Raw genomic sequence first — 23,747 nt, 5'->3', positions numbered from 1 at the left:
CTATGAAATTGTTTATGGTCGACTTCCTCCAACCTTGTTATCCCATGTTCTAGGTGCAACTCAAGTTAAATCGATTGACAAGGACCTTATTGATTGTGATCAAATTCTTAAAGAGCTTCAAATTCAATTACAAGCTGCCCAAAATCATATGAAGCAGTTTTATGATCTGTATATAAGAGTTTTTAAGTAGGTGACTTGGTTTACCCACGGTTGCAACCATATCGGCAGGTGTCTCTTTCATTTGGAAGAAATTTGAAGTTATCCCCGAGATATCATGGGCCGTCTGAGATAATTCAAAGGGGGGGAGGGACCCGTGGCATATAAGCTCAAGTTGCCAAGAGAATCAAGGATTATACACTTTTTCATGTTTCTTGTTTGAGGAGAAGATGGGAACAACGGTTCAAGTGCAACATGAACTGAAGAAGAAGATGATGATCCTAACTAACTCAAAAGGGAAGAACCACAAGAAAGGCAGCAAGCACTCAATGAAACAGGAGAGCCACAACATTATTTTCGAAGGTAAAGGACTCCCAGGGAATCCTCCACAGCAATGCTAAGGAGGGGTTTAGGAAGAAGACCACAATGTTAGCTATTATTTTGCTGCTCTTTTGATTTATTGGCTTTTGTATTGCTGGGAGCTTGTTCCCTTTTTGCTGGCCATTGAGCCTCCTTAACTCTTGTACATTTCCTTTTTTTAATGCATTTCGTCGGGGTCTTGCCTAACCCCAATTACTTACCAAAAAAAAGAAATGAAGATTATGATGATATTATTGCTCAACGACAAGTTGTGCTAGAACGTCTGACTCGGATGCAACGTGATTAAGTTCTTATACATTGGAAGGAACTCTCATCAGTGGATGCCACTTGGGAGGACGCACAGCATATGAAGATCAGATTTCCTGAGTTCACCCTCGAGGACAAGGGTGATGTTTAAGGGGGGTAGGATGTTATGTGTTTGGTTTTCTCCCACCTTTCCATGTTTGCAACTAAGTGGCTGAATGTGAATGAGTCTGCAACAGTTGATAACCGTCTAGTAGATGGGTATAGTGTCATTGTTCCTAGGAAGTATGGGTGAGTGCTGTTAAACGTGGGGTGAAGTCTATATGAGTATAATGTGTTGTTGTCTAAAAACAGTTTTTATCTAATTTATGTTCTGCTTTGGAGGTTAGTTTCCCTCAAAGAAACTGTGTATCTATATTGTATCTGTATCTTCTCTTGATCTGCTCCTTAGGAATCCTATCAAAAGAGGTAAGAGTAAGAACAAGGGAGAGAATCGTGAGCTGTCATATATAGCTCCTGATCATATGTCACATAACATATTATACTTCAATCAAGCACACCGTATAAAATGGGAAATGTTATCAGCACTACTGTATTTTGATGAGGGCACTCCTCACTTTATTAAAAGTACGGTATGGCCCGCTCCATAGGATGATCTAAACCGTCCATTAGATGGGCCACAGCCTAAATAGGTTGTGCCCCAAAACTTATTTTCATAGGTTGATCCTAACCCTCCGATCTATAGAGGGTTAGGATCAACCCTCTAACATTCAGATCGGAGGGTTAGGATCAATCTATGGTAATGATTTTTGGGGCACACCCTATTTAGACCGTGGCTCATCTAATGGACGGTTTGGATCATCCTATGGTGCGGGCCATACTGCACTTTTAATAAAGTGAGGAGTGCCCTCATCAAAATACAGTAGTGCTGATAACATTTCCCTATAAAATCTCTCTTTTATAGGGTATGGCTATTTAGAAAGAAGCATTTGGATGCCTACACTTAAGTAGAACAACAAGGGGGGCTTTCCGGGTAATGTATGTTTTCTGTCAAGATAATGCATGTTTCCTACTGGATTCTAAACGATTTTACAAACTAAAACAGTCCATAAAAATTCATTGATCAATGTCGAGTAAATTCAAAGGGAGTCTTGACATCTTTTTCGTGACTGAGAAATCTACAAACAAGCATGGGAGATCTTGCTTCAAACCTGCAAACAAACATTTGACAATACACAAGCCCTTCTATTTTGATTCAAATAACACAATCTTTGATGACGCAAAAGGAGTTCTAATTTGCATTCCAAGGAAATATAAAAAAATCCAGTCTCATCTCTGAATCAATTTTCCAACATTCCCAAAATGAAGCACTCAATGTTGAATCTCTCCCAATGTTTATGTACATATTCAAATAAGAACTGTAGATGCCCACATGCTGATCTCAAAGATGTCGACAGAATCAAGCTGGTCTAAAGATTTCAAAATACATTAGTAAAATACGAGCCCAACAACAAAACCATTCTTGTTTCTTCGAACCCATCTCGGACTTTGTGAGATATAAAGCCAAACATAAAATTTTAAAAAGCTCTACACCAAGGAACCAATGTCATTTTCTAGACAAACAACTTTTCAAGTGATTGCTACCTAAAATTTTGAATGTTCAATGGAAAGATGACATCGATCTGTGTACACAAACATATTGCATTGCCTCAAGTTAAATTGTCATATTGAACTGACGCAACTTTACCACGCTCCACCATAGAAATAGTTCCTCCTCAACTGTATGTACTTTTACCACTTACCGTTTGTAGAGTGGCCTCAGTTGTTTCCATGTCCATTACTTGCCCATACTTTTTCAGCTCTTGTGATTTAATGAATTCCTCTATTCTTGCCTTCAGTTCAACATTAGGAATGACCATATCTTGGGTAAGGTACGAACGGTTGAATGGATCACTCTGATATAAGAAAATGCAAGGGAACAACTTAATTTTAGCATTAGATGTTGAGAATCAACTTCAATGGTATGATAGGAGGAGACCAGCAGGTGGAGTGACATACATTATCGCTTAGCAGGTGTCTCTGGATTACTGGTCGATCTACCGTGATTCTAGATGAAGGTAAGATCACAGGATCCTTCATCAAAGTGTACTGCAACAACAAAGAGGTTGTAAGTATGCTTGCCAAGACTGATAGTAAACAGAAGTGGAATGGTCAAATCTTGCTCTTCAGCTGGCATTTCTCAAAAGTGTAAAGGATTTACATCTAGTTTTGGAAAGAAAGGGAATGAAAATAAATAATCATGTTCCCTTAAAAAGGAAATCACCAAACAAGAATCATATTGCAGAAAACTAAATCAGTACTAAAACGAAGGAAATCTTTTCTCGTATTGCATTCGTTTCCAAAACAAGTTAATAATGGAACAGAGGAAGTTCTTTTCCGATTTCTTATGTGTTCTCTTAGCCACTTCCCAACATTTCATATTGAAACATGAGAGTACTTCAATCATGCCAGAGCACGTTATTTTCAACCGCTTAATCGATTCCTCACCACCACTCCAATTACAAATCATTGTCTGTGAACTACTCAAAATCAATGTTGATTCTAGTCCAATCATTAAGAAATGCATTATAGCGGACCAAAAAACATTTCCACTCTCAGAAATGAATGGCTTAAAACTGGTGAAGAGAAATGTGTTTCTCCACTTGTATAAAGTGATCACGAAACACCCTGAGAGAATTTTTAAGTTCTCATTTATTTCCACATCTGCCTAGTATATCATGAAAAATCAAACATACCTGAATTGGGTCGAGAAATTCGTCTGGTATGTCTCCAAGGGCAGCCTCGATATCCATTGCCTCCGAAGCTGCAACTTTTGCTTTAGCGCCAAGCTCAACAAATTCCTGAATTACCCTTCCATCTTCACCTATTTTCCTCATAACATCTGCTGCAGCAGCAAACAACTGGGGCAAACTGGGAAATATCAGATTATATAAAATCAACCATCTCATCTGGATGAGATGGAGAGAAAAACGAAACATCGAAATACAAATTGTAACAAATCCTCCGTAATGGACATATCTTTTCCTCAATTGAAGTACCTGTTCATTGTATGACCGGCCGTCCTTTGAGATGGCGGTGGGGAAAATATTTTCCTCGTCTCCTCTTGCAAGATGAACGTAGATGTCGACAATCTTCCAGTAAATTATTCACATCATTAGTTCTCACTCGTAGGATGATATAGATATTAACTCAATGTTTAAAATATCAAAATCAACTTGGGATTTGCTCTTGATTTCCAGGTTTAACTTGGATGAGTAATGAAAATCATCAATATATAGGTGGTATCAATTCATGAAAAATATGGAAAAGTGATAAAATAAAGGTGGGATTCCCAATAATTTTTTGGTTTTTGAGTTCAGCTGTAGGAAGAGAAACATCTCGGCATTGGGTTTATGGTTAGCCATTTTTGTATAAGAGAAACGTAGAGAATGAAGCAACCCTTTCAGTGTTTTGGATGGATAAGGGTGATTAACTTGGCTGATTAGTGAACCTGGGTACCAACTCCTTTTTATTTGTAAGAAACAACTGGTGCTAAGATAAAAAGCTCATTTACTACAAAAAAAGGAATGGAGAAAAAAAAAAGTAAACCGCATTTTAATGAGAGGTTATGTAATACTAACTTGCTTTAGCAATTGCTTTGGCCGGAACTCATATTTTTCAGGGTCTTTTAGACTAAGGGCTTTTCGTTGGGGACCGACGAGTTGTAACAAGAAGTAATTCAGCATATTTGCCACTCTTTCAACCTATAATAAGAAGCGAAAAAGAATAATTCAAATTAAAAAGAAAATAAGATGATGAAAACGCAATAGTAAAAATAAGAGTATATAGCTCCAGCTAACCTAGAGCCTTATTGCAGCTTAAAAAGACAAAAAATGTAAGAAGAAAAATACATACCATCTCAGGGAGTAGGAATGGAGCAGTAATCTGTTCAGAAGTAAATGCTAGCATCCCGACATCTTCATTTGCCAATTTCATGTCAATTCGGATAATCTAGGCACATAAAACAAATAATAATATTAAAAACAACAAATAAAAACAAACAAAAGTTATGCCCTATACTACAATCGAGAAAATTGAATTCTACGAGAAATTCTGCGATCATCTAAAATTTTTATCTAACGAAACAATCAAATCCATCTCTCACCACTCAACTGAACTCAACAAAGCCTTTGTCCCAAACTAGTTGGGGTCGGCTAAATGAATCCTTTAGAAAAATTTCATGAAGAAGGTGAAAGGAATCTACCCGGCTCTAATCTTGGCTCTAGTTGGGTTCTTCTACGTGGATCATTTTCTTCCATTTTATCCTATCCAAGGTCATGTTCTCTGTTATGTTCCTAACTATCAAGTCTTTCCTCACTGTTTCTGCCCAAGTTGTTTTCGGTCTGCCCCTACCTCTTTTTACTCCATCAACTTGGCACGAGTCGCCCCTTCTCACTGGAGCATCCAAAGGCATACATTGGATATGTCCAAACCATTTTAAGCGGTGCTCTCTCATCTTCTCCTCAATTGGTGCCACCCCCATCGTTTTACGAATGTCTTCATTTTTAATTATTTCTAACCTTGTGTTGCTGCACATCCATCTAAGCATTCACATATCCGCTACACTCATCTTTTGCACATGCTGCTTCTTGGTGGCCTAACATTCTGAGCCGTACAACATGGTTGGCCTCATAACTGTCTTATAAAACTTTCCCTTCAACTTGGTCAGGATTTAACGGTCGCACAGAAATCCCGAGGCAAGCTTCTACTTCAACCAACCTGCTCTTATTCTATGGTTAAAATCCACTTCAATCTCTCCTTCCTTATGTAGAATTGAACCAAGATAACGAATCAGATTTATCAACTAGGATAGTCTAGAAACACCGAGACAAAGATCTGAGCTTATGTATAGTAGTTGAACAATTCTCACTTGAATTAAGTATGAATTCTATAAGCGTTATCACGCATATAGAAGAAACTATTTCAGTTAATATGAAATTTTTTATTTGACAAAGCTATAAAACTCACATTCTCTTGAGAATGAAATCGGCGTGTTCTCTCCTGCCTCTCTTGAGGTGGTCTCTGTTCCCATTCGGCAGAATTAGACATCTCGGCTTCCATCTCTTTAAGTTCATGAATTTTATTTAGACTTTCATCAAGGAGATAGATGCTATCATTAATGAGGAAATTCAAAAAGTTCAAATACACCCCCTTCTCCTCTTCTCTAGCAATCTGGGTCAATATATACGCAAAGTAATGAGAACACAGTAGCACAGAGATATGCTGTAATGCTTAGGTGTGAAAGCCATAAAGTTGGAAATTGAAGCAACTGCTATCAAGATGTTTACCTGTCTCCACACGTTACGATGACTAGGTACCTGCCATAAATACTCCAGAAGTTCGGCAATATTATGGCGAATGTTGAACTTGTCGTAAAACTGTGCAAAGACAAATAATCAAGTCAAGAAATACAAAAACATAACAAAATTAAAGTTCATAGTTTTGCAGTACGGCTAAACATTCTAATCTGCATCCCTGCAACAATGTCGGAAAAAATTTTCATGTGCCCACCATGCTAGGACTGGAATATCAAAGCCGGAGTCCTTTAGTATGAAAATACTTGAGAACCAAAGATCAGACTGTAGAAAACCGAGAAAAACCTTCACAAATAGGATCAAGCTCGATATACAGCAAAACGTCAAGATGAGACGAGAGAAACACAATCGCACAAAAACAAGAACACAAGATTTACGTGGTTCGGCAATGTGCCTACGTCCACGGGAGGAGTTTCACTATTTCGGTTTAGGGTTACAAACTCTCCTTCTCAGACAAGAAATCACCCCCAAAAAAAAAAAAAAAGGAAAACCCTATCAAACCGTAACCTAATATGTGACTTATATATCAATGCCACTACACCAAGAAATTAACCGAAATACCCTTTAGCGCAAAACCGGAAATAATTTTTCCTTCCAAGGCGCGCTACCCCTGAACCCCCATGTGTGTCGCGCAGATTAGTCCGCTAGGGTGCCTGAATAATGCAAGAATAGAAGACATTTGTACAACACAAACAATGATAATAGCATTACAATCCCCACCATTGTGACAATGTGGAGATTAAAAGTTAAAAAAAGCATAGAGGTTCGCCCACTTAGGTTGGCAAACCCATTCCCAGTACCACGAACTTGCAAGCTTAGAGTGTTCATGAGGGAGTATGGTCCCAACCATCTTAAGAGCGTGGTCCCTCCCCATCAGAACACAGTTTCACTTTTCTCAGGAATGTGTGATCTCTATATATTAAGAATACAAGCATTTCCATGCCACAATATGCAAGAACATGTATAACATAATGCTACAATATGCAAAAACATGCATATTGTGATCTGTACATTACATGATTGTACAATAGATAGTTATAGTAAGAGAAGGAACATGCAGAAAGTCACTCTTATGATCAACGGTAGAAGGCAATTTTTGGAACTAACAAGAGGGCATATGGGGGCAAGTCTGTGAGATCAAGATGACAAGATTCAAGACCGCTGTGCACGTGGACTAGGTCCCATCTCGAACAGACATCCGATGTGTAAGATAAAGGAGGACAAAAATCGATGGTTTAGCTTTTTTTGCGCAACCCTAAAGAGGCTTGATCTAGGTTTAATGGATAAGGGGCCTAAGATCATCCGATCAAGGTGTTCTAAATGGCATTTGGCCGGCCTATGGTTTCCATTCGGATCAACGGGTTCGATCTTGTATCCCATGCGTAACGTGTAAGCACAATAGTTGTTTTTTAGGCAGATCTACTGCTACTTGCACTTCCATGGAAATATTGAGCACATTTAGCAGTACTTTGTTGAGATCATAGTTACTTGGGTGAGAAACGAAACGTGAAAAGGAAACGGGAAACACATGGGAAAAATATAAGGGAAACGAGAAACGAGAAAAGATTAGGAAATGCATTAGAAGCATTTCAGAAACAATAGAAAAAACACACATGAAACACAAAGAAAACACGAAATGTGTGGTTTTGTACATTTAAATTTTGTTAATTTCAATTTTCTATTTGAATTTTTCTTAGTTTTGTTTTTATTACAATATATGATACTGTTTCCTTTTTTAACATCTATTCCACAATTTTTTATGTGTTTTTCCAAAATGATTTTCGTAAGTTCCACATGTGTTTCTCACATGTTTCATATGCATTTTCCACGAGTTTTGCATATGTTTATCACGCATGTTTTACATAAGTTTTTCATATGCTTCCCATGCCTTTCGGAAACATTTCTTCAATTTTTTTTTATCATGTTTCGGAAACGTTTCCGAAACGTGTTTCCTGCATTTTAGGGGAAACAAGTTTCCCACCCGCGAGAAACGCATTTTAGGGGAAACGGGTTTCCCACTTGTCCAAGGAGTTTCCGGCAACTATGGTTGAGATCATGTTTCCATATGAAATGTGCTTCACGTTTCCTAATTTATGACAATACGGCATTTTGAGTTCTTGCTTTTTAGACTTTGCTAGGGTTTACAGAAGGAGCGGCATTCTGTAGTGTAGTGTCTTGTTCAGCAACCTCTTTCCATGGAGAAGGGGTGGAATATTATGCAGCTAGTTTTACATCTTTTACTTTTTTTCATATAGTTAAAAAGAAGAATGCAAACCGGCTGATTTTTCTTAGTCGTTACTTTGGTAGGGTTGGCCTAGTTGGTACGCAGAGAGAAACGGAGAGAGACAAACAAAGAGATGACGGCAATCTCGCCGTTTCCTTTTCCATGGTTGAACAACTGCTGGTTGGAGATAGCCGGCAGGCTGGTCGAAGATAGCTGGCTGGCAATGAGATTCTTACTCCGCATGAAATTGATCAGAGAGAGAGAGAGAGATTGTTTGTGCGGGTGCGTGGGTTGGGGGATTTGACAACCAATGAAGCAGGAATCTCTACTTAGAATGCGGAATCGCGATTCAAAAGCGGGAATCTTCTCGAATCCCCAATTTTTGGGAATCCCATTTCGGAAACGTGGGAAAAGCGATTCCCACCCTATGGGAAATACGTATCCCACTCTATAGGAAGCGTGTTTCCTATCAACCCTCCTTGTCTCTTGCTAGTCATCTTCTATTCTTGGTGGTTCTCTTCTCTTCCTCCTCTTAGTATTTACATGTAAAGTAATTTAAGTAAATGTCCATTTACTTAAGATTTACATGTAAATAAGGGAATACCCCCATTTGAATCTATTAAAAACAGTTTCAAGACCCAAATCTAATAGAATAAAAAGTCAACTTTCAAGTTCTAATACAAAATTTAAAAAAAAACGAGTCGGGTCAAAATCTTAGCTTCCAAACGATGGGGTATTTTTCTAATCTAATTTTAAAATTCATAAATTCTATCATGTCCAAACATTATTAAATCTCAAAAGTACAGTAAAAAAATCTCATAATTAGTTTTCTAAAAAAATTTCATGTTGTCAGGCACTAGTCAACAGACTGGTTAACACAAGCATTTCTTCTTATAGCGATTTTCTTTTAAGTAAATGTCGGATCTTTTAATAAAAAGTGCTTTTTTAAAATATTTGGTTCATATAATTATTATTACTTGTAAGCATGTGGGGACACCTTTTCCCAACCATATTATAATAAATTGTCACTTTTCAAAAATAAATTATTTCTTATATTTTTTTTAGTAATTTTAAATTTTTTAATTTTTTTTTTAAATATTTAGCAATTAAAAAAAATTCTATGACCCTTCCCGCTCCTGAGAGCCTTCGCTTCCCGCTCCGGCAACCTTGATAACAACTACTAGCTGCTATTTCTACTTTGTCCTTGGCTTTCTTGGGGGAAAAAGAAAAAGGTGCTTACCACTGATGTCGGTTTTAAAAGATTAAAAGCAATTTCCTAATGCTGAAGCCAGTTTTTTTTTTTTAATGTTAATGATTAATTAATTAAAATTAAGAGAGATAGGGGAAAACCCTGTGACCGAGATGGCCAATACAAGTGAAAAAAGAAGCTAAAATGCAATACAATGAAAACCCTCAAGGGGGAAGAAAATAAAGAACCTCCAAACTTGCCCTATTTACTCCATCTCTAGCAAAGCCTATATGCCTCACTATTTGCACAGGATGGAAAGAAATCTTTTATCCTTCAATGAGGTCCCTAATCTCATCCATACAATGCGCTAATCTCCAAGGGGGCGACGATGATCCTTTCAACCAACGAATGACATTCATGGAATCTCCTTCCACTGAAACTTGGTCACGAATACACAGTTCCAATATCCTTAGACCTTGGAGAACTGCTCTCAGTTCTGCCTCATTCAAATCTGACACCCGGATGGGACCCGAAAAGGGCCACTTTGTGAGGCCCCCCAATCCCAAATAGTCCGCACGGGGGGGGGGAGGGCCATCAAAGTTGAGCTTCAGGAGGCCAAGTGCGGGCGGACTCCACTCCCAGGCTATGACTGTTCTATGCTCACAATCCTCCAGCTTGTTCCACAAATGTTGAATCCAGATTTAAAAGAAAAAAATAAGTCATGGGGTGGAAAAGATAATTTAGTGGATGGAAATATCATACGCAGATAAAGTTGGAAAATGAGGGAAATAAAAGGATATATCCCATGCAGATAAGTTGGAAAATGAGAGCTTGCAGAAGAAAATTATAGAGTTTTCAGGCCCTATAGTGGAGCAATGCTGTGTTTCTGTTTGCTGTAGCAGGGGGGTTGCTGCAGGCACGGGGTCGGCAGTAGTGTTTCTGTTTGCTGCAAGTGGGTTGCAGCACGTATGGGTTCTGTGGCTGTGGGCGTTTTTGTGGGACAAATTGAACCCACGTCTGTACCTCGATTGCTTGATTAATAAAATGTTACTTTTCCAAAAATTAATAATAAAAGGATATATCTCATATTATCAAGAAGAGTTGTTGGACAAGGATGAAAGACAGCTCCATATCAAGGCCCGATTATTCCCTATGAAAACTGGTATGTTATTTTCATTCAGTTGCCGTTCAACTAAAGTTCTTAACATCAATACTGATACATTAGGCATATGCTGTGCAATATATATTGAAATATGGATGGTTTTGGTCAACTAAGAAATTTCAATAGTATTTGAATGCTATTGGGATGCTATGACTATGTATGATATTAGGGATTTATAGGTTAATGTGAATCAAGTTTCCGTTAAAATGCAGATGGTAAAAGAAGAAAAGAATAATAACCAATGCTGTATGCATGTATAAAAAAAATGTTTTGTTACCAAGCGACAAAAATATGAGCAGAAATCACCTGTGTATGAGAACCCGTGAACTCGATGTCCACATAAAGCTTTAGAAGGTTGCGAACTAAATACTCGAGAGATAGTTGGTGGCCTTCAAAAAGGGTAGCCGTAGCAGATGAAGCACTGGACGTGAAACAAATGAGATGTTAAATAATATACCTTTCATCTGCAAGTTTACATGTAAGTATTTGATTAGTCTGCAAGGAGACATCCACCTCCTATTTGGCATCCAGCAATTCAATACTTCCACCATCTTTGCTCTTAAATAGGGGTTTCTGATATATGATGGGCTTGCCATGAACATGATAATGAAGTTTAAAAAATCATCCTGGAATAAAAGAAGAGAAAAATTTAATAATGCAGATCAATAAGACTTAGTAAGGATGTCAATCCCTTGATGATAAAGACAAACAATATATTTAAGAGATACAGCTGCAATAGGAACACGCACCAGAAAAAAACCATCCAAAGCTTTTGGGATTCGAGAAGCAAAAAGAAGCAATTCCATGGCATCTTCAACAAAGTGCTCCGGCATACACGCGAATTCCATTGGGCACTCTGATGGCAAAGGCATTTTAAAGCCGCCAACAAGACCAACCAACCAAACAACCATTAACCTGTAGAAAGATAGTGCACGTTGAACAAGTGCTCCATCCTTCAACAAAGAAAACCAATTAGCATGAGTATGGTTCAAACTAGATAATTGACCACAGATCGCATAGTAGACAAACTTGAAAATGGTTGTCATAAAATATATGAAGTGATTTAGTATCTTGTGATTTAGTTAGTTATAAAAATACAAGCCCAGTTCCCGATTTACATCTTACAAGCATCTTTAGTTAATTAATAAAAGGTAATGGCTGTTTGTACTCCAAAAACACATGAAAGAAAAAAATAACAGTGAAATTAAATTTTTCATTGTCACAGTAAAAAAAAAAATTTTAAAAGTATTGTTACCACCAATTAGTTCATAAAATTGTAAAGATTTTGAAGGGGAAATTGCAACCATACAACTATACATCTATATACTGATAGGCTTGGACCTTTCAAGCGTAAACTGGTAATAGCATATAATACTGACACACCCAAAAGTTAATAAGAATAATAAGGAAAAGCATTTTTTGAGAAAAAAATGACAGCCCATGAACTTGTAAGGAATTTGGTGCTTAAAAAAAACTAACATCTAATACTTTTTTACGTCAGGTATACTAAGCCATCAAACTCCAAGAAAACTAGGAAAAAGAAAATATCCATGGAAAACTTGAGACATACCTGATTTCCTGATTATAAACTCACAAAGAGGGGACTGGAGTTTAAGAGTGTCACAGTCACAATTGACAACTTGTAAAAACCTAGAGTTTCCGAAAATCTATATTTCACATGTTTTAGAAAACAAAATTAGCAAAATCTAAATATAGCTTTATCAAGCTAACATGTTGAAAGAACTAGACTAGTGGCATGATGACAATGTAGGAAGTTATGAAGCACCTACTTTGCCCATTATGACAAGGTTTTTTAATTCTTTTTATTGCTTCTAATGATTCTTTCATTGTCTACTATGATTTGGCCGACACTTCGAATTTATGGCTGACTCACGTGTCCTGCCGTGTCCGACACGACACCCGTGTCCACACGTGTCGACACTCCTTTGGACACTTTTAGTTGTATTGCTGGAAATGTTAGACTTAATGTGGGTGTGTGGACATGTTTTTGTACCGTGTCAAGTGTGACATTATGTTTTTTTACTGAATATTGTGTTTACCTCATTTAGACAACTCGTATCAATGTCGAAAATGGACACACGGATCCATATCCACAGATCATGATCACATATACTTTCTATTTTAGCCGTGTCCCCGTTTCTAAAGTTTGGGGGTTTGCCGTGTCCGACACTCCGTGTCCGTGTCGACACGTGACACTCATGTCCGTGTCCACAAATATTGTCTATAATAATATGTGAAGCATCATTGATGATTGGATTTGGAACTAAATCCATGCAATCTATTGACATCAACTACTAAGCCATAAGTAATATTTCATTTTTAATTTTTATTACTAATCTGTAAAACATTACTAAATACATAAATCTATGATGTGGATTAATAGACCACTAGTTGTACTCATTTTATCAAAAAGTTATGCTGTTTGTCTTGGAAAAAAAAAAAAAAAAAAACTTTATTGACGTTGTCTTGTGACCATGGTTTTAAATTTGGGTTTCAGTACCGGTTTCGGTACTTGGAATTTCTGAAATTTCGGTCAAATTTTGGTAATAAATTAAAAAAGTGTATTGAATAAATTTCGAAATTTCGGCCAAAATTTTGTAACACTTTTTTTTTTTTTTTTTAAATTTACATTTTCTTGAAATTTCGGTCAAAGGCCGAAATCCAAAATTTCGCCAAATTTCGGTTTCGGTCCGAAATTTCGGTTTCGGTCCGAAATTTCGGATTTCGGTCGAAATTTAAAACCATGCTTGTGATGCAATAGGGAGAGCTGAGAGGGACCGCTGTGAAACTGGTGTCTTCTCAGCTGCTCAATATGTTACTGAAGTGTTTTTCAAGTTTATCTTATACATTATATATTTTTTATTTTTCCATTTCCTGGATTTTTTTTTTCAACAAAGGGAATATTTCCCGAATATTTCAACCAAAAAAGAGTTGTATTCCTAAATGGCATGGTACCAAAACCAAATTTTTAAAAATGGTCGGCACAATCTACCATTACTAATAGGCAATAGCTACCACTCTAAAATGTTATGCAAAAGATAGCCAATTTCTTTTTCTTTTTTTGAATGGAAATAGCCAAATTCTTTTTCTTTCATCTACAAAAGGATATAGTTCAAAATCACATACAAATGCACAGTTCACAACAATAATGGCCAATCGGATTATGATGAACCCAATTTCCCAATAAAATCAGATGAATAATACCTTAAAAAACTTCAAGTAAATAAATTTACAAAAGGAGAGTTGCCAATGACAAACATTCCAATTTAACATACCCTTAATATTTGAGCTTCAAAACATAACTTCTCTTGTGAATATAACTCAATTTCTTTTTCAAGGCGAGCTATATCCATCTCTATTTGGGGCGAGGCTCCTTGCCCCTGCATTTCTTTAAAAGTGGAAAGAGTTTCTTCACACCTAGATAAGTCCTGGAATGGATTTCATAACAACAGATCAGCATTACCAAAGGAAACCCCAATACCTGAAGAAATGCATAAAGAAATTGAGACCTAGCCTCTTGCAGCTTCTCGAAGAAGAAATATCTAATTTTGTTACCCCACAATACATTACAACAACATTGGAAACTGGAAAATGACTTATCAGGACAAGTCTGGCTGGGGCTGTAGTAAATTGGGCATGTAAATACTTCAATCAATATCAAAGGAAAAAAATATTTACGCAACCTCCCAATAGAAACAAAAGGATAATCTTATACTAATAAACAAAATGAAAATACCCACGGTCGCTGATTTACTGGCTTCAAAAGGTGAGCAGTGCTGTTAAAAAAATTAAAATCCTACGGTTTAAAATTCATACCCTATGAGTCAACCATGAAAATTCTTGATTCATTTAGAATCGCATTTAAAAAATCTACATAAATTATAGAATTCAAAAAGAAATAGAAGGTGAATCAGTTTTTTATTGTAAACACTTTTGAATTTAGTTTTATCTTATGAATTGAAAGGAAATGAAAATTATTGTAGATAACATGCTAGGATTAATTCCTTTCTTATGTTCGAGTTGGATAATCTATAGAGGAGTTCATTAATGTATAGAAATGCCAAGGATCTTTAAAACTGGTAGATGCAGAAAGTTAGAAAGTGGTTTATTGTGTCATATTTTATTGTTCCAGGATTTGGTAGTACTTATATATTTTCATTGCTTCTATAAAAACAACGAAAGTTCTTGCAGTTCACAATTTGATTTCTTAAGGTCGTCTTACGATTTAAATTCAATATAATTTTCATACTCACAACTGACAAGTTAAAATGATGACAAAAGTTGACAGAGATCCAGAAATAGGAATGGGAGTTTCAGAAAAATCTTAAAATAGGTCAAAGTAATAAAAAGCTACTACAATGTACGTAAGGCATCTGTCTTACCTGAACTAGATGCCTAAAGTCAGAAAATGCTTTCAAAAGCCCTAAGTTGAGGACGCGTGCTGTCATGAAGAAACATTCGCAAATAAAGGGATATTTAGGTTTCCCGGCACAACTCGACATTGGCTTGGCTTTAGAAAGAACAGAAACTCCAGTATTACTGCCAGAGCTTGTGGCCTCTTGAGATTGTAATACTCGGTTCTCAGAATTATCTTTGTCAATCCAAGCAGTAACCTCCTCAGATGATGCATGAAGAGCTGTCAACCCTCTAATACACATGATAACCAATTTAGAAGGCAGAAAAAAAAATATTATCAAGGAAAAATATCGTGCACAAATAGAGAAGCACAGAAAGGTCTAACTCAAATTTTTTAAAAATCTCGGGTCTCACCTCAAATCCAATCTGCTATCATAGAACACATATTTCGGATCAATTTTATCCCTCTTAGTTAAATTTGATAAAAAGGGATCGCAAAGCCGAAGCATAACCGCGCTGAGATTTACAAACATGCCAGAACTCGCACAAGATAGGGGATCAACCTGCGACCAATTATGTAGCAATACAAGGTTGCATAAGCTGACCAATTATGTACATAAGCCGATATATCAGGACCTTTAAACCTTGGTCCCGCATCATTTATGTGGACCCATATATTTTCCATTGGAATCTAGTATTGATTTCATGGGGTCCCATTCTGTAGGCCATAGTTAGGTATGTCATATGATGGCAGAAAAAGGTCGAGTGAAAAGAATGGGATTAAAACATCTCTAGCTTAAAAAAAAGACATTTTCAAAAAAAAAAACTGAGGAATTTATTTCTCTTGGATAGTTTTGTTTGACATATAATGCTCTTCATGCATCTTTATTGTAACTGGCAAATATTAAACTCAGAAAGCAAATCACCTGTATATGAGACCTAGACGAGTTTCTCTTGATCACCTCTGCAAGATACTCAAGAACACTTTCACGGGTATCTGTATTTTTAAGGAGAGCAAGAAGAACTTCAGTGAGGCCATCATACAAGTTGTTCATTACAGTCCTAATTGTTGTGAAAGATGATAATAAATCGGCTGGTCGACGAGTCGATGCTTCTGAGAAACACTGTAGGCTGGTATTAAAGAAAATAAGACAAATAAAATGTGAGAACCAGAGATAGGCAGCTGTACTCTGCAAAATCATTTCAAGACTACAGAGCAGTGTTTAAAAAAGCGGATTTGACGCGGAACGCGGCCAAGAAAAATCCTTGTTGACTCAGCGCGGACGCGGCCAAGAACGCGGTTAACACGGTTGACAAGGTCATAACTCGGGAGAGTCAAAGGAGTTTATTGACTCTGTAAGGCAAAACGCGGAACGCGGATGTGGTGAAACGCGGAATGCGGCCGAGGTAAAAAGGAGTCGACTCGGGGGAGTTCCTTGCCGAGTCAAGGAGTTTTTAAACACTGCTACAGAGTCCAAACATAAGAAATGGAAGCCTTGAAGAAAGCACACATTGCTAGGATTTTTAAAAGCTATTTAATATTGGCATGATGTGAAATATATTAAATAAAATAACATCAAAGCATTAATAATCTCAGTAAAACATGAAATGACAAAGATATGGCATAAAATCCCACATAGATTGAGCAATGAATTGATTAAACTCTGAGGATGAGTTAATCTGTCTTCCCTCCTAAAACTGTTAATAATAGATTAGCAACTTTCCTTTCCTTCCCAACAATTCAAAAAAAAATAAAGCAACTTTCCTTTCCATCCTCTATACTAAAAATCTTTATGTCGTTATGATTTTCTACTCATGGTTTAGTTTTTTAACGGTCCCAACAGCCTAACTATTACCAAGTGACGTGGAAAGGGATAACATAATTCCTAAAAATTTCTGAGGGTCTAATGCCGACAATGATTTCATGGATCCTAATGGGCAGCATTTGTTACATGTGGCATGGACAACTAGATTGAAATCCAATTTAGTCTTAAAATTTGATTCATGATCACTTATTTGAGACAGAAGAACAAAACCAATCCTAGTATGTTACAGTAAGTTCTATTTCGCTGCTCTTCAATTCATAAAATAAAACTAACTTAAAAAATATCAACAATCACAAAACGCTATGCCTAATGTAATCAACATACAGACGCATTTAATCTTTATTGCCAATTTGCATTACCCTCAAACTAATCGTCGAAAAGAAAAAGAGTGATGCATTCAATTTGTAATTTGCCTTTGCAGCATTACACTTGTAAGCTTCTGAATTTTGGTGTACCCCAAACTTGTAAGTTCAGAACAACTACCGTTAGGATTTAGTATCTATTTGGGCATTGTTTTAAGTTGGAAACTACAGTGATTAGGATTTTGGTTATTAATCTTGGAAATAACAGATAAGTCGCAAGGTTTGAGTACGGTGCACATATGAGTATGTTATGGTGTGTTTATTAACTACTGGAAGTCGTGTAATCAATGTAATTTATTTCATTGTATAAGCTAGTGGTTGGGGTTGTAACTAATTAATGAATAACACAATATACAAGCCCAACGAATTGTTTGGCACTTTCTTTCTTTACACATTAGATTGTGACAAATTTTACATGGCATCAGAGATTACATGATCAAACATTCGAGAGGAGATCTTATACTCTTCAAAAGAGGTACATCCCAATTTTTGAAATCATATCTCCCCCACCGTGGACACTTTGGTTGTTTTGTGGAGTTCTCTAAAGGATTGCCGGCCTTTGTTGATGTAGCCCGAACAATCCTTGGATGCAAGAGATGAATCTCGAGCAGCCAATTTCAACAGTGGTTCTAGACAAATTTCAACTGCTTATCGAAAAGGATAGGAAGTCATGGGTGATAACATGAGGCGTGTCAAAGATTCTAAAGACACTAAATGCTTGTCGTGTGGAGAAAGAGGCACATGGCTTGGTAATGTCCAACAAGAGCTGTACACATCGGTATGGAACCGAAGCTCCTATCGGAGCAAGAAGAAAGTGATGGTTACGACCCCCGCATGATATGGGCCCTTATGATGGGCCCTTATGAGGTGGATGATCTTCAAGATATAGATATGGATTCCACCTTGGTTGGTGTAGTGAGACACCTTCTTGCTGCACCTAAGCAAGAAAAAAGAAGATCGGTGACATACTACTATCTTCCAAACATTGGTTCAATGTAAAAACTAAGCTCATAAGATGATTATCAATGGGGCAGCAGCATTAATTTTGTATTGGGGTCTATGGTGGAGCCCTTGATGTTACCAATTGTGCCACATTTAATTCAAGGTAGGGTGGATTGACAACACCACTCCGGTAACAAGCTGTTGCTTGATTTCTGTTTCTCTTGGTCGCTAGAGTGATTCCATTTACATAGGGTGTGACACCATTACCATGGTTTTACATAGGTCTTACTTGCTATTCTACTTCTGTTGAGATTCAACTGCGAGTATCAGAATATGAAAGTCAGGGACCGGAAATCTTGGGATCCAAAGGTTGTTGCTAAAGGACTGTAGACCTTACTCGACACCATATAACGCATAAGCAGGTAATCCAATAGGACCAATACCTGATCATCAAGACGTTCATAATTCTTCATCAATTATTAAAGTAAAAACAAAAAAACCAACAGATTTTCTTCATGACCCTAACCAATTAAGCCTAGTTATCAAAGCAGAAAAAACATATTACCTTAATAAAATCACAAATTGATAATGCATGTAGACACCATAACAGCAATTAAATGAAAATTATGCTGTGAATTCATCGAATATATCCTATGTCCGTATAAAAGAGGATAGGTTGCAGATTTGGTTTTAGTAAATAAATCATCTGTGAAAGGGCCAACTATACCAATAATTGGTTTCTAAGGCCAATTACAATAGATATTTATATCATTTTGTAGTTCTTCCAATGCATTTCCTAGGGCATTCTAACACATACTCCATATATCAAGCTAAGCATACCCAGTGAAAGATATCCATAGGCAAACAAAACCAAAACCAAAGTAAAAAAATGAAAATTCCACAAATAAATCAAATCTAACTCACCCAACATCCGGCTCGCTCTTAAAAATACTTTGATCAGGCAGAGCACTGATATGAAAAAATGGTCCTAATATACTTGTCATCTCAATCACACGCCCATTAACATAAGTCGTTCTCGGAATCCACCAAGGGTGGTTAACCAAACCGTTTGCACAATTTGGAATACTGACCAACATCATCAACGCACGCAATGGCTGCTGAAAGTTTCCGAGAGCTGATACCTTAAGCACACTAGCCCTCAAGTCTTCATACAATCCCTTCAAGATTGGCTCCAAACTATCCAAATCCGAATCTTTGAAGAATTCCTCCAAAAACCCAGGTGGGCAGCTCAATCCACTAACACTACTAGTCCCACCAAATGCATCAATTGTACTAGAAACCTCCGAGAAAATCAAAGGCAACAAAGATTTTTCATCATTTGAATTTGAACTACCAAACATATCAGGATTACCCAAATGGATTCGACAATATGAAACCGATAATTTCTTCGCTTGCTTGATTACTAATTCCATCTCTGACCTCAAATTCTGATCTTTGATTGAACCAACCTTTCGCCCCTCTTCATAAGCACGCCGATAACATCCAATGAGATACAAAAAAGGCGGCTCAATGCCAACGGATTGAATTGAAAGCCGATCAATCAAAATTCTCTCCATTAAATCGCGGTTGAGCACAAGCGGCCTATCTTCGCTGAGAATTTCTGCTGCAGTCATCTCTAAATAGACGATTTTCGAGTCGTTTTGGGCAGAATCAGTGAGAGAGATTAAGAAGATCTTACGGAGTATAATGTCTTCGAATTCTGATGGTGTTTTTTGGGGCTTTTTGGTAGCCATTAGAGCGCTCGTCGAAGGTGGAAAGAGAGAGTTCTCCATCTGGGTACTAAAAATTAGGGCTTTTCAAGGCCGAAATAACACTACTGTACCTGGGTTTTGTAAATAGGGCTGAAATAAATTAGAGTTTTGCAGCGATTGGGGCTCTATCACAGATGCCTTATTAGGGTTTTCAGAGGGTTTGAATAGCCGTTAGAGGGGGTTTTAACATGAAAAATAAAGACTAAAACAGATGGGTATGGAGGGTTTTACCTATTTGAGAGGTTTATTCACCATTAACGGAGCTTCTAGAGTGGGAAAGGAGAGATAATTGAATCTGGGTATTGGGAATTAGGGTTTTGTAGTCGCCAATAGAGAGGTAATTCGAGCTGTAAATAGATTTATTGCAACTGGGTACTTGGAAACGAAGTCTGATGGCAAAGGGAAAGCTGGTGAAAGGACGAATTGGGAGATCACATATATATGAGAAACTAGTAAAAAAAACCCGTGCGATGCCGACGAAAGAACTGTACGGACGACATTATAGGTTGATCCAAACCGTTCATGTGATTGAAGACAAGAAATATGTTGTGCCCGTAAAATCATTTCGATAGGCTGATCCTAACCCTCCAATCTATAGAGGTTTCCATAATATGTTATTCCTCTTAAAGTGCCCGAAATTCGTCAATATTTTGAAAGACGTCCTAAATCCGTAGTATTATGTTATGTGTTCACAAAAATCCGTAGTATTATGTAACAGATACACACAATCCGTAATTTTGCGAAGCAAAAACGTCCATTTTTTTTAATTACAAAAGCATAAAAGAGAGGGGTAGGATTGAAATTATGGGGCTTTAATGTGGGCCTTTGTTAAAAAGCATAAAGGAGGGGGTATGATTGAAAATATGTGGGTTGAATGGGTGTCTTTGTTAAAAAAGTCAAAAAAAGTGATGTGTAATTCTAGGAAAAAATCAAAACATTGTCTCCTTTTTCCCTTCTGCTATATAATATACTGGTAAAAAACTCTGTGCGATGCATGGGCCGACAAAGAACTGTACGGACCACAGCATAGGTTGATCCAAACCGTCCATGTGATGGAACACAACATCAAAAAGTTGTGCCTCAAAAATCATTTCTATAGGCTGATCCTAGCTGTCCAATGTATAGAGGTTTCTATAATATGCTGCTCCTCTTAAATCTGATGGTTAAGATCACCCTATAGAATTTATTTTTTTTAAACAGCATAGAGGGGGGTAGGATCAAAATTATGTGGCTTTAATAGGTGCCTTTGCTAAAAAGCATAAAGGAGGGGGGTAGGATTGTAATTATGTAGCCCTCATGGGTGCCTTTGTGAAAAAGCATAAAAGATTGGGTAGTATTGTAAATATGTGGGTTGAATGGGTGCCTTTGTCTAAAAAAGTCAAAAAAATGTGAATGAAGGAAGGGGAGGGCTGCCAAACCGTCCATGTGATGGAGCCAAGGTTTAAATTTTCGGTTTCAGTACCGGTTTCGGACCTTGAAATTTCAAATTTTCGACCGAATTCAAAATTTCGGTCGGAATCTGGTACCAAAAAAACAATATTTTATTCATTATTAAATTTCGGCCGAAATTTCAGTGAAATATTAAATTAATATTTAAAAAACAGATTTTTTATGTCAAATTTCGGAAAACCCGAAATTTCGACTGAAATAAATGACAATTTCGGTTTTATGTGGTTTCGGTGTTGGTCGCCACTAGGGGTGGCAAAATTGGCCGAACCGAACCGGAACCGAGCCGAAACCGAACCGAAAATTCGGTTTCGGTTTGGTTAAACCAAACCGATTCAAATTTCAGTTTGGTTCGGTTTGGGTATCAAACCGAACCGAAACCGAATATTTGCAATTATTATGAGTAAAGGGTGGCAAAATTGGCGGAACCGAACCGAAACCGAACCGAAAATTCAGTTTTGGTTCGGTTTTGGTTTGGTAAAACCAAACCGATTCAAATTTCGGTTCGGTTCGGTTTGGGGATCAAACCGAACCATTGCCACCCCTAGTCGCCACCGAAATCCAAAATTTCGGTCGAAATTTAAAACCATGGATGGAACACAACATCAATAGGTTTTGGCCCAAAAATCATTTCCATAGGCTGATTCTAGCCCTCCAATCTATAGAGGTTTCCATAATATGTTGTTCCTTTTAAATCTGATAGTTAAGATCACCCTATAGATATTTTCATCAAAAAAGCATAAAGGAGGGGCGTAGGATCAAAATTATGTGGCTTTAATGGGTGCCTTTGTTAAAAAGCATAAAGGAGGGGGTAGGATTGAAAATATGTGGCCTAATGGGTGCCTTTGTTTGAAGAAGTCCAAAAAAGTGATGTGTAATGCTCAGAGAATTCAAAAAAAATTCAAGAAATCCTTGCATTTTCTCTCCGTGCGATGCACGGGCCGACAAAGAACTGTACGGACCACAGCATAGGTTGATCCAAACCGTCCATGTGATGGAACACAACATCAATTGGTTGTGCCCCAAAAATCATTTCTATAGGCTGATCCTAGCCGTCCAATGTATAGAGGTTTCCATAATATGCTGCTCCTCTTAAATCTGATGGTTAAGATCACCCTATAGAATTATTTTTTTTAAACAGCATTGAGAGGGGTAGGATCGAAATTATGTGGCTTTAATGGGTGCCTTTGCTAAAAAGCATAAAGGCGGGGGGTAGGATTGTAATTATGTGGCCCTCATGGGTGCCTTTGTGAAAAAGCATAAAGGAGGGTGTAGTATTGCAAATATGTGGGTTGAATTGGTGCCTTTGTCTAAAAAAAGTCAAAAAAAAAATGTGAATGGAGGAAGGGGAGGGCTGCCACATGGGCAGTGAAAAGTAAACCCCCCTCCCTCCTTATTATATTAGAATAGATAGCAGAATATATTAGATAGTTTATATTAGAATAGATTATATTACAACAATTAGGGCTGCACATGGTTCGGTCCGGTCCAGTTTAGGGAGTTTTTTTTAACCGAACCAATCACATCGGTTTGTAGAAAATCCAAACCGTAACCAAACCGATCGGGGGTATAACCGAACCAAACCGAACTGATTTTGACCAGTTTGGTTTGGTTCGGTTCACAGTTTATCCGATACAAATCCAAATCAAGTAGTTAAATATGTTTATCTATCCAAAAAAAAGATTTATCTATCAAAATCAACGAGACCAACAAGCTCTCTCTTTCTCTCTCACGAAACAAAAAAATGAAGAGACCCCTCCCACTCTAACCCTAATCGAGGGCCTTATAAAGGGGATGATATATTCGCCCCCCCCCCCCCCCCCCCCCTTTTCTTCTCTTGGACAGCACCTCTAAGTATTTAGGACTATTCTTTTTACACTTCTAAGGGGTGGTCTAAGGGAAAGGGCTGAATGTATTCTTTACTTTTGAATATATTGAATTGATATAGGCACACCTCCCTTGTTTAAATCACCCATCTTCTCTTTGCAAATGAAATAACTCACCTTGGATTTGAGAATGACACAAAATCAGTTCGCCTTTTCCTCCATTTCTCGGTTCGGTTTGGTTAATTTTCGGTTTAAAACTCTAAAACCGTGAACCGAACCGATCCCATCGGTTCGGTAAAATTCTAAACCGTGACCGAACCAATGCCGAGAATAACCAAACCAAACCAAACCGAAAGGCCTAGTTCGGTTCGGTTTATCGGTTTGGCTGGTTTTTTGTGCAGCCCTAACAACAATTAGGCCCAAATCT

The 23,747-nt window shown here is 37.4% G+C and overlaps 1 protein-coding gene across 1 annotated transcript; it reads right to left on the bottom strand.

The window, feature by feature from the left end:
- Nucleotides 1-2,050: 2,050 nt before the first annotated feature.
- Nucleotides 2,051-20,453, bottom strand: LOC143846788 (putative ubiquitin conjugation factor E4). The gene is made up of 17 exons (XM_077355352.1): nt 20,280-20,453; nt 19,201-20,119; nt 16,073-16,277; nt 15,561-15,709; nt 15,173-15,437; nt 14,066-14,218; nt 11,519-11,722; nt 11,283-11,395; nt 11,076-11,190; nt 6,168-6,257; nt 5,848-6,051; nt 4,735-4,830; nt 4,461-4,583; nt 3,879-3,971; nt 3,576-3,740; nt 2,839-2,928; nt 2,051-2,735 (listed from the first exon to the last, which is right to left on the bottom strand). The coding sequence occupies exons 2-17, from the start codon at nt 20,067-20,069 to the stop codon at nt 2,556-2,558; spliced, it is 3,114 nt and encodes a 1,037-aa protein (XP_077211467.1). The 5' UTR covers nt 20,070-20,119; nt 20,280-20,453; the 3' UTR covers nt 2,051-2,555.
- Between the last annotated feature and the right edge of the window lie 3,294 nt (nt 20,454-23,747).

The sequence above is a fragment of the Tasmannia lanceolata genome, unplaced genomic scaffold (genome assembly GCF_043159265.1).
Source record: "Tasmannia lanceolata isolate RefF3 unplaced genomic scaffold, GAP_Taslan_0.1 ptg000015l, whole genome shotgun sequence".
Classification (NCBI taxonomy): Eukaryota; Viridiplantae; Streptophyta; class Magnoliopsida; order Canellales; family Winteraceae; genus Tasmannia; species Tasmannia lanceolata.
Note: the sequence above shows the minus strand (reverse complement) of the source record. Positions and strands in the feature narration are given on the sequence as shown.

Excerpts from the sequence above, each read along its gene's own strand:
- LOC143846788 (XM_077355352.1), bottom strand. The coding sequence starts at position 20,069 with ATGGAGAACTCTCTCTTTCCACCTTCGACGAGCGCTCTAATGGCTACC. Across the intron at positions 6,258-11,075 it reads TCACGGGTTCTCATACACAG|TTTTACGACAAGTTCAACAT; the intron begins GTGATTTCTGCT and ends GTCTTTGCACAG. Across the intron at positions 3,972-4,460 it reads CAAAGCAATTGCTAAAGCAA|ATTGTCGACATCTACGTTCA; the intron begins GTTAGTATTACA and ends ATTTACTGGAAG.